Below are 13,251 nucleotides of genomic sequence, written 5' to 3'. Positions count from 1 at the left end.
CATTTTAATTATTGGGTGCTGGTGCCACCGCTATTAACATCTTCTGTAGGTACAAGAAGATGGCTGACAGGCATAAGATGAGGGTGGGGCGTCGAGTGGGGGCGGTCGTCCTTGGCCCAAGACTACAAGGAGAGCCATACTGACAAAATCTATCTTATTATCTTACTATCTTATAATCTAAATTATTTTAAATTATTATTGTTATTATTTAGCCTGATAAACCAGACTAAATGTGGATGTCTAATTTAGTCTGGCCTCGATGCATAATACATCCGAAGATTGTTGATGAGAACAACCTTCCCTCAAAACCCTGCCCGCTTTGATTCAAAACACATCTTTGCGTTGTAATTGGTTTGCCAGATTCATGGCATTCTGGCTTCATTGAATCATTATGCGAGGCCAGACCCACCCGTAGACAAAACATTTTGCCGTCCAGCGGGTGGCGCTGGTTCACCAGGCTAGTTATTATTATATTATTAAAATATTATTTTAAAACATGATTTTGGCTAAAGCGTGACATGCACAAGGTGCCCACTAGAGGACGTCGGCCACTACAGTGAAACCATTAAGCGTCACCTCTGCTGACAGGATCCCGAGTACAGCATCGTGTTTCATTCAACGCAAAGGACCATGCATTACATCTTTTGGGTTTTGATGTGGTTTAATCTATAAGTTTAGTAGTATTGTTTCATATTCACAATTATTCACATCTTCTCTTTCATTGGTCTTGTAGGAGTCTGGAAGCAGCGTCTGCAGAGCAGGGTAACATGGAGTACACCAAGCAGCTTGTCCTCAGCTGCCTGCTCAACGTCTGCCAGAAGATCTCCCCTGACAACAAGCCCGTCAGTCCAGGTATCGTGCTTTCACCCTGACCTAGACTGGGTATTGTGTTTTCTTCTAGTATTTCAGTTTTTTTCCCAATTTACCAATTTGTCAGTTCACTTATCAAATACCAAGTCAGTGGTTGTTGTTCCATGTTGTTGCACATCATTCTGTTCAATTGAATAGTGCATTATGACTTTGATGGTTTATTGAGGTTAAATGCCTAAATAGTGCCTTTATGCACACGTCTTCTTCTTGTACAGATCTCCTCAGCGAGGACCAAATGAATGTGGAGCTGGTGGTTCAGTGTGTGAGGACGTCAGACATGCCCCAGACCCATCATCATGCCCTGCTGCTCCTGGGCACTGTAGCTGGCATCTTCCCTGTGAGTACTGTTCCGCCCTCCGAGAAATAGGCTGTTGGCATCGTGCTGTTTTGCTTTGTCTCAGAGAAATAAAGCAAGCACTCTGCAGTTTTGATCACCTCAGGCAATATGGCATAAAAACTGCAGAGCGCTTGCTTTACTACTTCTTTTTTTTAAAGAAAGTTTATGCACCCAACGCCCGAGATAAAGTATTTTTGTCTTTATATCTTTATATCTTTATAGCCTAAGGCAGTTAAAATGTACGTATTTCACATTGAAAGTTCATAACCTTGCTTGAAAATATTTCATTCATCTATTAACATGTTGTTTCATGTCTATTCTGTCAGGAGAAAGTTCTCCACAACATCATGCCCATCTTCACCTTCATGGGTGCGAATATCATGCGTCTGGACGATGCCTACAGCTTCCAGGTCATCAATAAGACAGTGCAGACGGTCATCCCTGCACTCATACAGGTCAGTCATCTACCCACCTCCAGGGCATAACTTCAGGGTCCTTATTTGATCATTTAGTTGTAGGTTATTGTGGAAAGTACGTGAAAAAGTAATTGGGAATACACTCACCCAACACAATTTTACATGTAATGTCGCTTGGTACATGTAGTGAGCTAATCTGCGTGGAATATGGTAGTCTGTTTGGAAAAGTGTGCGTGTGCGTGTGTGTGTGCACGTGTGTGTGCGAAAGCACGCACGCCCACACCTGTGTATCAAACTTAACTCCCCTGTCCCTCCCCCAGGCGTACGAGGGTGGCTCTGCCCTGTCCCAGTCCCAGGTCCAGTCGGCCCACATGGAGTGCGTGGTGACCAAGGTCATGCACGTGTTCACGGACGCGCTGCCCCACGTGCCGGAGCACCGCCGGCTGCCCATCCTGGTGCAGCTGCTGGCCACCCTGGGAGCCGGACGCTTCCTCTGGACCATGCTGCTGCTGCTCTTCAAGCAGCACGCCACGCACACCACCGCACACATCAGCACCACCGAGAAGGTGAGTTGGCTAGCAGCACGCCACGCACACCACCACACACATCAGCACCACCGAGAAGGTGAGTTGGCTAGCAGCAAGCCACGCACACCACCGCACACATCAGCACCACCGAGAAGGTGAGTTGGCTAGTAGCACGCCACGCACACCACCGCACACATCAGCACCACCGAGAAGGTGAGTTGGCTAACAGCAAGCCACGCACACATCAGCACCACCGAGAAGGTGAGTTGGCTAGTAGCACGCCACGCACACCACAGCACACATCAGCACCACCGAGAAGGTGAGTTGGCTAGTAGCACGCCACGCACACCACAGCACACATCAGCACCACCGAGAAGGTGAGTTGGCTAGTAGCACGCCACGCACACCACCGCACACATCAGCACCACCGAGAAGGTGAGTTGGCTTAGTAGCACGCCACGCACACCACCGCACACATCAGCACCACCGAGAAGGTGAGTTGGCTAGTAGCACGCCACGCACACCACAGCACACATCAGCACCACCGAGAAGGTGAGTTGGCTAGTAGCACGCCACGCACACCACCGCACACATCAGCACCACCGAGAAGGTGAGTTGGCTTAGTAGCACGCCACGCACACCACCGCACACATCAGCACCACCGAGAAGGTGAGTTGGCTAGTAGCACGCCACGCACACCACAGCACACATCAGCACCACCGAGAAGGTGAGTTGGCTAGTAGCACGCCACGCACACCACCGCACACATCAGCACCACCGAGAAGGTGAGTTGGCTTAGTAGCACGCCACGCACACCACCGCACACATCAGCACCACCGAGAAGGTGAGTTGGCTAGTAGCACGCCACGCACACCACCGCTCACATCAGCACCACCGAGAAGGTGAGTTGGCTAGTAGCACGCCACGCACACCACCGCACACATCAGCACCACCAAGAAGGTGGGTTGAAGAACAGCTGGACCATGTTTTAGTACGAGCAACATTGGACATGGGGACCATGGTTTGATTCCAGCCTGGGTCATTTCCCAACTGTACCCCATCACTCACTCACTCACTCACTCACTCACTGACTCACTCACAGGTTTTATGCATTACTTTTCACTGTGATATCTGAATAAAGTCTAAAAAGACAAAACAAAATGTTTTTCAAAAGAAGAGGGAAGGTGGGTTGAATCAACACTTGAACAGTAATGAACAGTTCTTGAACAGTTTGCTTGTTGTAGGTTGAAACTTGAATGGTGTGTTAATCAAGAGCTATAGAGAAATGGCCAGTTCCTCCAAACATTGCTAGTGTTGCTAGGTTGCTGCCTACACTCAGAATTATGTTGATTTTGTGCTGTTTGTATCTACTATATCAACTATATTCGTTGTGTAGGACTTGGCGCTGGAGAATGATATGGACTTCTGGATTTCCATCTGCTGTGAGTTTGATGTGGAGGACCAGGTCACATCTCTCATTAAAGTCCTGAAGTACCTCATGGCACTGCCTCAAGACAAAGAGGAGGGTGAGTCAAGCATTCAGCATTCACCTACAGTACATCTCAGTTAAGGGCTGATTGTTGATAGTTTTACTCTATTTAAATTAATCTCTCTCTCTCCCTCTCTGTATCATTCTGTGTTTTATACTCTGAAAATATTTATTCAATTTGATCATGATTTATTCTCAGGAAATGTCATTTTGAATGTTGTCATTTTGAATGTCAATTGAAAGCTTTCAACCCTTGATGTCTCACATAGTACACGGTGTGCATTTGTTAACAGATTCTGAGAAGAGCAAGGGTCGGCTGAAGAAGAAAGAGGAGAGCATGATGGAGCTCATCTTCAGCGTTGACACTCACAGCAGCAAGGAGCTCCGTCACTTCAAATTCCTCTCAGTGTCCTTCATGTCTCAGCTGTTGGGCTCCAACAGATTTGTGGGAAAGGTAAGCCCGTGTCTTTTGGCAGCAAGTAGAAAAGCAAGTTAAGTACTCTGTCAAAATGTCCGGAAATTCGTTTTTGAAGGTGATTTTGGGTGGGAAACCTCAGATTATTATTATTATATATCTTTTTAATTGTTATGGCTTGGTGGTCACACAGAACTGACTGTAGTGACATTTTTGTGGTTGTTATTTGGTACCGCTTCCTGTTTGTTCCTGCTGAGTCCTTTGGTATCTTACAGGTGGCAGATCAGGAAAACATGTCCACAGAATCTCTGCAGGCCTTGCAACAGAGGTGAGTGTTCATTTGATGCTCATTTTCATATACGCACAATACATTACTTTTTTGAGAAGTCCGCTCACCTTCTAGTTCTTTGAAATCTCTCATTGGTCCACAGTCTACTGGAGGAGATTCTGTGCTACATCCATTCCGTGGCTCACTGTGTGGAAGCCAACTGCAACAGCCCCACCGCCAAGTTCTGGAGAGCCCTGCTCAACAAGGCCTATGAAGTCCTCGACAAAGTAAGAATCCGTTCTTACCCGAGCTGAAATCATTCAGCCAGTCAGGTTTCATTATTACAAGCGCAGTGATCTTAGATATGTACAATCAAAGATGGTGCAGTGCACAGGCACAGAGAAACAGAGCTCCCTTCTTCAAACTCTTCCTTATCATTAACTTCTTTCATTTCTGTGGTGCCTGATTGTCTTTCTCTCTCTCTCTCTCTCTCTCTCTCTCTCTTGCTCGCTCGCTCTCTCTCTCTCTCTCTCTCTCTCTCTCTCTCTCTCAATCTCTCTCTCAATCTCTTTATTTATATGGTTGTTAGTTTTGTAAATATGGTGTGATGTTTTTTCTATCTGTATTGGCCATGATATAGCCATAGCTGCTGAAATGTCAATAAATGTCAACAATCAATCAATCTCTCTCTCTTCTCTCTCTCTCTCTCTCTCTCTCTCTCCCTCGCTGTATCATTCTGTGTAGGTGAACTCCCTGCTGCCCACTGACACCTTCATCAAGGTGATCCGTGGTCTCCTTGGTAACCAGCTGCCGTCTGTGAGGAGGAAGGCCATGGAGCTGCTCAACAACAAACTGCAGCAGAAGACGCAGTGGCAGGAAGACCAGGTCAGTATTGCCAGACCCTTTGACCCACTAGTTTTTTTTTAGGAGAAATCAGTATTGCTGCGTAATCAGGTAGTTGCATCTCTTGCAGCCTTCAAGAAACAACTAAAGACCTTCCTCTTTCGAGAGAATCTACTAGACTAATGATTGAACTGGCCTTGCCCCAGGACAGACTCCTGACATGATGTTTAGTTTAGTTTAGTTTGTGTGTGTGTGTTTGTGTGTGTGTGTACTCGTTATTTACTCTTAAAAAAAACTAACCCCTCTTTGCAACTGCACTTGTTGTTCTGTATATGTCCTGTGCACTTTGTATTTGCTTGTGATGTTGGCTTGATTATGTCCTCTTTTGAAAGTCGCTTTGGTTATAAAGTGTCTGCCAAATGCAATGTAATGTAATGTAATAATGTAATGATGATTTCTAAAGTCACAAAGGTGGACACATCTGAGAAAAAAATCCTTGTATTTATTCTACCTCTCCAAAGAATTTTGCTAAGTGGCATGAACACATTCACAGCATAGATTTGAACGTAACTGGACCTTTATATTGCTTGTCCTTCACCATTTTGATGTTCACCACTAGTCTTTCCACCCTCTTGCCCATAAGTCCAACCAGCCCTAAACCTGTTTTTGTCCCCTTCCTCCTCTCCTCTAGGTGGCAGCACTGCTACCTCTCACCGGAGACCTACTGAGCATTCTTGGCAGCGGTGGTGGTGAGCAGGCTCCTGAGCAAGAGGAGCAGGCCATCAACAGGCAGACGGCCCTCTACAGCCTCAAGCTCTTGTGCCGCAGCTTCGGCCCCGCCCACCCGGAGGCCTTCGTGCCCGTGCTGAGCCGGGCGGTGGAGCTGCTGGTCTCCCCCAGGGAGGAGAGGAACGTCATGGGCAGCGCCCTGCTCTGCATCGCCGAGGTCACCAGCACCCTCAAGGCCCTGGCCATCCCGCAGCTGCACAGGTAAAGGGGAGGGCTGGGGAGGGCTGGGAAGCCATGGTCTAATGCAGTGTTTCCCAACCAGGGGTACGTGTACCACTAGGGGTACGCGAGCACACTGCAGGGGGTACTTGGAAAAATGTCATTTTAACAAACGCATGGAGCATAGTCACACTGCAATAGAAAAAGTGATGTAAAACTTGAGTTAGGGGGTACTCATGGCACAACGAAAAGGCTTAGGGGGTACATCAGACAAAAAAGGTTGGGAAACACTGGTCTAATGGTTGCGAAGGGCATCTTGTCACCAGGCTAGGCAGGCAGCCGCTTGGGGCCTCCAAGCCTATACACGTAGGTGGTGAATAACAGCTAAGACTAGAATCGCCTCTAGAGGTGGTCTTAACATCAGAGGGTTGCAGGTTGCAATCCCACCCTTACATCTTCCTACATCTCAATCCATCACTTAAGTGCCCTTGAACAAGGCACCCAACCAGTGTTAATTTCGTCAACCAGGATGAAAACGCCCTTTTTCCCGTGACGATGGAGAGACGATGACGAACAAAAATTGCTTGAAGAAAATAAAAATATGACGAAAACAATTTTTTTTTTTCGTCAAGAAGACTAAGACTAGACGAAATTTACGAGCCATGGACGAATGGACATAAAAAATAGGCCTATTTTTTATACAATTTGCAATGGTTAATATGATGGTTTCTTGAACTGAAGATTACGCGCTGGCACCCTGTTTGTCTCTGCAGGCAGAGCCTGGGGCAGTCAATCAGTAGTTCAGTGCGTCCAGTTCAGTTGAGTTTAGACACTAAAACGTCCCCCAGAAAGAGAAAAAATAGCCAACGTTGAGAGTTGAGTGTTAATTTTGAAACATGTTCAACAACCCTTTTGTCCATGCCGAAGACTTGTGCGTTTCTGCTAGCCTGATAAACCAGACTAAATGTGGATGTCTAATTTAGTCTGGCCTCGATCCATAATACATCCGAATATTGTTGATGAGAACAACCTTCCCTCAAAACCCTGTCCACTTTGATTCAAAACACATCTTTGCGTTGTAATTGGTTTGCCAGATTGATGGCATTCTGGCTTCATTGAATCATTATGCGAGGCCAGACCCACCCGTAGACAAAACATTTTGCCGTCCAGCGGGTGGTGCTGGTTCACCAGGCTACGTTTCTGCAGTCATTTTAAGAATACTGTAGCCTAGTGGTACCGTGGCGCCAATCTTCCTCTGATGCTGTCATTTTAAACCCCCTTGAGCTCTCTTCTCCTTTCCACTTTCGCCTCCTACCCCGACATCCGTTGTCTGTTCTTTTTGTAATGTTTGCTATATTGGTTGTCTAGTTTAAGGGATGGGCGCGCTACGTGAGAAAAGTTGCTTAAAGGGGTATGCCACTATTTTGGGGCTTAATACAGTTAAAATCGTTGGTTGGGGTTTATAAAAGTGGTAAAGTGTCTTATTTTTCATGTAAGCCGTTGCCTTGCTTTAAGACAAGTTAAAAGAGGGAGCATGTTGCTAAGCTAGTGAAAGTCAATGGATCAATGTAGCATGCTAATTAATAATTATTGTATCCTCATGTTCTTGGTAACACTTTACTTGACGCCGGCATCATACGTATGACATAACAGCGTCATAACAGTGTCATAATACTGTCATGAACGAGTCATAAAAATAATGCCAAAGTCATAACAGCCTGTCTTTGTCATAACTGAATTTCACTTAAAGACAAAGCCATACAATGTTTATGACATTGACATAATGTTTGACACATTCATAACTGCATTATGACAGTGTTATGACACTGTTATGTCATACGTATGACGCCAGCGTCAAGTTAAGTGTTGCCATGTTCTTTTTTTTTTTTTTTAATGAAAATGACTTCTTAGTTGAAACATACTGTCATAGTAACCCTGAAGTTCTTTTATTCCCTGATCCCTCCATTCAATCATAATATGGTGGTGACATTTTGTTCTCACACTGATCCGTTGTTGGTTTTTACTTCCCCCCCCCATAGACTGATGCCTGCTATCCTGGCCACCCTGACGGAGCGTAAGGACCTGCTGTCCAATGAGATCTACCTGCTGAGTGCTGTCACGGCTCTGCAGAAGGTCTCGGAGACGCTGCCTCACTTCATCAGCCCCTACCTGCTGGACACAGTACTGCAGGTCAGCTCCTCCTCTCCAACATCAGACACTCACACAAGAAACACACACTACTTTTATGGACATCAGTACAGGGGGAAAACATGTCTATTTCCTTTGGGAAAAGCGACCGTCTAATATTAAGTTGAATGTTCGGCTAAAAAAACAAAACCTGATTTTGTGAAGCATTACACACCCAATTTCAGGGTGGAAAGATTTCAGTATGGAGCCTGAAAAATCAGCTATGGGTCACAGATAGGTCTTAGATTGTCATGATAACTTTAAGGCAATTTGAATATTTCAGGCATTAATTAGTAGCTTATTATTATTATTATTATTCCCTTTTGTAATTACAGTACTGATGCCCCCTTTCTCTATCTCCAGGTGACGCGTCTGACTCGGGTGGCAGAGCAGACCACCACGTGCCCACAGCTGGCAGTCCGCCTGTCCTCGCTCCGCAGTACCATAGCAACCAAGCTGCCCGCCAGGGTGCTGCTGCCCACCTTCACCAAGTGCTACCAGCGCCTGGTGGACTCCCAACAGGTCAGATCAATGAACGAGTCGCCCAGTATTACATACACTATGATCTTAGATTCTGCATACTTACTTCGGTAGGGCCTATTAGGGAGGGCCTATTACACATAAAGCAGAAGCTGGTCTCACTGACTGACCCGTCTAACACACACACACACACACACACACACACACACACACACACACACACACACACACACACACACACACACACACACACACACACACACACACACACACACACATCCAGTTTGCAGACCTTAGGACATTTCAATGCTGAATAAATCATCAAATGTATCTGTAAATATGTTTTTTACTTTTTTGTCCACAGAACCGCCTGGGACCACTGATGGCCATTTTGAAAGAGCACATCACTCACATGGACAAGGATCAGCTCAACTCCCACCAATCAGAGCTCACCACATTCTTCCTTTCGGCACTCGACTTCCGAGCCCAACACTGCCAGGTAGCAACACAATTTCAAAATGGTGCTCACTATTACATTACAGTACAGTATGTCCTGAGTGTATCATTTTGGACCCTGCCAGTAATAAAATGTGCATACGGTAAATAAAAAAGGCCTGTTCACATATACATATTTTGTTTAGGTATTCTTTGTCATCCAGGGCATGTAGAGGTGCATGTATTTAATCCACATTTCTTGTCATTACAGGGTGACCTGGAGAAAACCAAAGAGATTGAGGGCTCTGTGATCGACTGTCTGCTGGGCATGGTCATGAAGCTCTCAGAGGTCACCTTCAGGCCTCTCTTCTTCAAGGTCAGTTCAGGACACAGTTTTAGTTTTAATCATAATATTTTGCTTTTTTCTCCAAATACTATGCTTTTCCTCCAAAGCTGTGTCTTAAAATAAAGCTTTTAAACTTTGATTCACTTTGTTTTGCTGTGGCCAAAAATCGGTTGGTTATTTTCAGATGTTGAGTCATTTCTCATTCTGTCTGCCTTCAGTTATTTGACTGGTGCAAGACAGATGGAGCGTCCCGAGAAAGACAGCTGACTTTCTACCGGCTGTCAAACAGCATTGCTGAGAAGCTGAAGGGTCTGTTTGTGCTGTTCGCCGGCCAGCTGGTCAAGCCGTTTGCAGACACACTCCGACAGATCCAGTCGACTAATACAGGTTTGTGAGGACATCAGTTGTCTGAATATGATGCTTGTGTGGGGTTATTCAGTATTTCAGTTGGATCCAGTCAGCTAATACAGATTTGTTAGGGCCATCATTTGTCTGAATAGTATGCTAATATATTACATGGGTCTAGTTGAACTGTTTTTGGTTGAAACAAGAATAAGGCGCCCATCACGTAACCATCCTACAAATCATCTAACCATTTTTTTATGTGTATACATTTGTGACATTTGAAGTGATCAGATGTGCTTTGAGGTGGTCTATTCTGGGGTTTCCTTCGATTGTTACATGATCATATATCATAGACATCAAAATGGAGCATATATTAAATTTAGTACATACAGTGCCCTCCATTATTATTGGCACCCCTGGTTGAGATGTGTTTTTTAGCTTCCAATTATTATTATTATTCTCTAAATAATATGGGACCTTAATGGAAAAAAAGAGAAAAATCCAACCTTCAATACAAGTGCATTTATTCAGTGGGGAAAAAATCCCACATAAAGAAATAATTATTTGACATCAAATAATGTGTGTCACAATTATTAGCACCCCTGTTGTTAATATTTTGTACAACCCCCTTTTGCCAACAAAACAGCACCTAATCTTCTCCTATAATGTTTCACAAGATGGGAAAAGACAGAAAGAGGGATCTTCAGCCATTCCTCTTTGCAGAATCTCTCTAAATCATCCAGAGACCTGGGTCCTCTCCTCTGTACTCTCCTCTTCAGCTCACCCCACAGGTTCTCAATGGGGTTGAGGTCTGGGGACTGAGATGGCCATGGGAGGAGCTTGATTTTGTGTCTGGTTAACCATTTCTGTGTAGATTTGGCCATATGTTTAGGGTCATTGTCTTGCTGAAAGACCCAGTGACGACCCATCTTCAGCTTTTTGGCAGAGGGCAACAGATTTTGATTTAAAATGTCCTGGTATTTCAAAGCATTCATGATGCCCTGCACCCTAACAAGCTTCCCAGGGCCTTTGGAAGCGAAACAGCCCCACAGCATCACTGACCCACCCTCATACTTCACAGTGGGTATGAGGTGCTTTTCAGCATGCGCATCTTTCGTGGCACGCCAGACCCACTTAGAGTGTTTGTTGCCAAAAAGCTCAATCTTGGTCTCATCTGACCAAAGCACACGGTCCCAGTTGAAGCCCCAATACCGCTGGGCGAACTCCAGACGTTTGCGTTTATGATTGTGGGTGAGGAAAGGTTTTCTCCGTGCATGCCTCCCAAACAGCTTGTTGGCGTGTAGACAGCGCCTGATGGTTGATTTGGAGACTTTGTGACCCCAGGATGCTACCATTTGTTGTAATTCTGTAACAGCGAGCTTTGGAGATATTTTGATTTCTCTTACCATCCTCCTCACTGTGCGTGGTGGCAAAATAAACTTGGGTCCTCGTCCAGGCTTGTTTACCACTGTTCCAGTTGTTTTGAACTTCTTAATTATTCCTCTCACAGTAGATATGGGCAGCTGCAGTTGAGTGGCAATCTTCTTGTAGCCTCTGCCTGACCTGTGAAGGTCGACGCACATCTGCCTCACTTGTATGCTGTGTTCCTTTGTCTTTCCCATGTTTAAGAGTGGATAAGAGAAATGGCCTCGGTGTCACGTCATAGTTATACCCCAGGTAAACAGGAAGTGATGAATTACTAATTAAATGTTCCTACATACTCTGGTAAACTTTGTAAACTACTGTAGAAATGACAGAAATGCTTCAATTATATTTATTTCCTGGGAATTGTTAAGGGTGCCAATAATTGTGGAACAGGTGATTTAATGAAAAATAATTATTTTTTAGTCAGGGATTTTTTTTATTTTCCTACAATTCATTTGAGTTGAAGGCTACATTTTCCTAAAATTTTCAGTGTGACAGTATTCTTCTGCAATAAACACTGAATTTATTTTAAGGCTTTTAACACATCTCAACCAGGGGTGCCAATAATTATGGAGGGCACTGTATTTTGATATACTGAACAATGGCTTTGACTTCCCTAGGTTTTGTCTTCATTTCTTTGTATGAATCTCTTTGTCAAAATGTAGTTGACATACTTTTTATTAAAATATTTGTGTTTGTCCTTTTTGATGTGATTTCATCAGATGAAGCCTTCTTCGATGGTGAGGATGATCAGGAGAAGAGCTGCCAGTTGCTGCAGTATGCGCTGGACTGCCTGCATAAGGTCTTCCTGTACGACACGCAGCGCTTCCTCAGCAAGGAGAGAGCAGAGGCCCTCATGAACCCCCTGGTGGATCAGGTGAGACCAGACAAGATTAGCCAGGCTGTGCCCTCCTAGTGACGCAACACTTTCAGCGTTGCAACTAGTCAGGTCAAGAGCAATGCAAGTACTCTTTGAGTTCCCAAAAATACGGGAACTCCTCCCACTTTGTAAACAAACAACCATAAGCAAACCAAGGGAGGCGGGTCAACCATGCCGTTTGGGAAATGTTAATTGTTATGCTCTTCGTTAGACCAAGTCTCGAAGAGATTTGAACGTCAATGATAATCAGGCTAAGTCAAGATGGCCTCCCGGCCAAAGGTGCATCTTGGGTGCAATTCCAATATGTGACCTTGCGTCCTCCACTTGTGCTTGTGGCCTCACGTTTTGCTGATGCCCCGCCTCTGTGGAGAAAACAATTAAGTTTCCCCGCTGTCAGCCTAGCCACAAAAACTTTTGGGGGACTATTCTTCATTCACCATCCAGTTTGCAAATGAGAAAATGACTTTACAATTCAGCTTTTGCGAGATATTGAAATACTGTACAATGTTGCTGTCAGTGATGTCATCACGACATATTGCTTCCTGGTATGAGGCCACAAGCACAAGTGGAGGACGCAAGGTTGCATATTGGAATGCACCCCTTGTCACCAGGCTAGGCAGGCAGGGCGCTTGGGGCCCCCAAGCCATTAGATGGGGAACAGCAGCTAACACCTGCACCACAGTAGTAGCGATTTGTTGCGAACGTTTTTTAAAAACATTTCTGCTTAAGGTTGTGTTTACATGGTACTTGGGTACACGTGGTACAAGTGTTACAAGGGTACTTGTGTATGTGTATGTGTACATCATCATCTGATGGTACACCATAATTGTACTTGTTTAACCATGTGTTTTTATTTTTGAATTTGGAAAATAAAAAAACGTTGATTACAAAAAAAAAACCATTTCTGCTTGGGGTCCTAACTGACCCGAGCCTCGCCTCTGCGCCTGCCATTTTAGTTAATTGTAGCTGGGAGTACACATTATTGCACTGAAGAAGGCACATGGTGAAACACGTCTGTGCAAAGATCAGTTAAAAAAATA

The 13,251-nt window shown here is 44.9% G+C and overlaps 1 protein-coding gene across 1 annotated transcript in view; it reads left to right on the top strand.

Annotated features, from left to right (window-relative positions):
- Nucleotides 1-13,251, top strand: part of heatr1 (HEAT repeat containing 1) — a 42,973-nt gene that overhangs the window by 27,930 nt on the left and 1,792 nt on the right. The window contains exons 27-42 of the mRNA XM_063183545.1: nt 734-852; nt 1,086-1,207; nt 1,534-1,662; nt 1,944-2,189; nt 3,547-3,676; nt 3,933-4,093; nt 4,330-4,382; nt 4,486-4,609; nt 5,067-5,207; nt 5,857-6,155; nt 8,153-8,303; nt 8,664-8,822; nt 9,145-9,279; nt 9,487-9,591; nt 9,780-9,948; nt 12,054-12,208. Coding sequence (XP_063039615.1) covers nt 734-852; nt 1,086-1,207; nt 1,534-1,662; nt 1,944-2,189; nt 3,547-3,676; nt 3,933-4,093; nt 4,330-4,382; nt 4,486-4,609; nt 5,067-5,207; nt 5,857-6,155; nt 8,153-8,303; nt 8,664-8,822; nt 9,145-9,279; nt 9,487-9,591; nt 9,780-9,948; nt 12,054-12,208 — 2,398 coding nt within the window. The remainder of the gene's footprint in view (nt 1-733; nt 853-1,085; nt 1,208-1,533; nt 1,663-1,943; nt 2,190-3,546; nt 3,677-3,932; nt 4,094-4,329; nt 4,383-4,485; nt 4,610-5,066; nt 5,208-5,856; nt 6,156-8,152; nt 8,304-8,663; nt 8,823-9,144; nt 9,280-9,486; nt 9,592-9,779; nt 9,949-12,053; nt 12,209-13,251) is intronic.

The sequence above is a fragment of the Engraulis encrasicolus genome, chromosome 19 (assembly GCF_034702125.1).
Source record: "Engraulis encrasicolus isolate BLACKSEA-1 chromosome 19, IST_EnEncr_1.0, whole genome shotgun sequence".
NCBI classification, from domain to species: Eukaryota; Metazoa; Chordata; class Actinopteri; order Clupeiformes; family Engraulidae; genus Engraulis; species Engraulis encrasicolus.
This window is presented reverse-complemented; position numbering and strand designations above follow the sequence as displayed.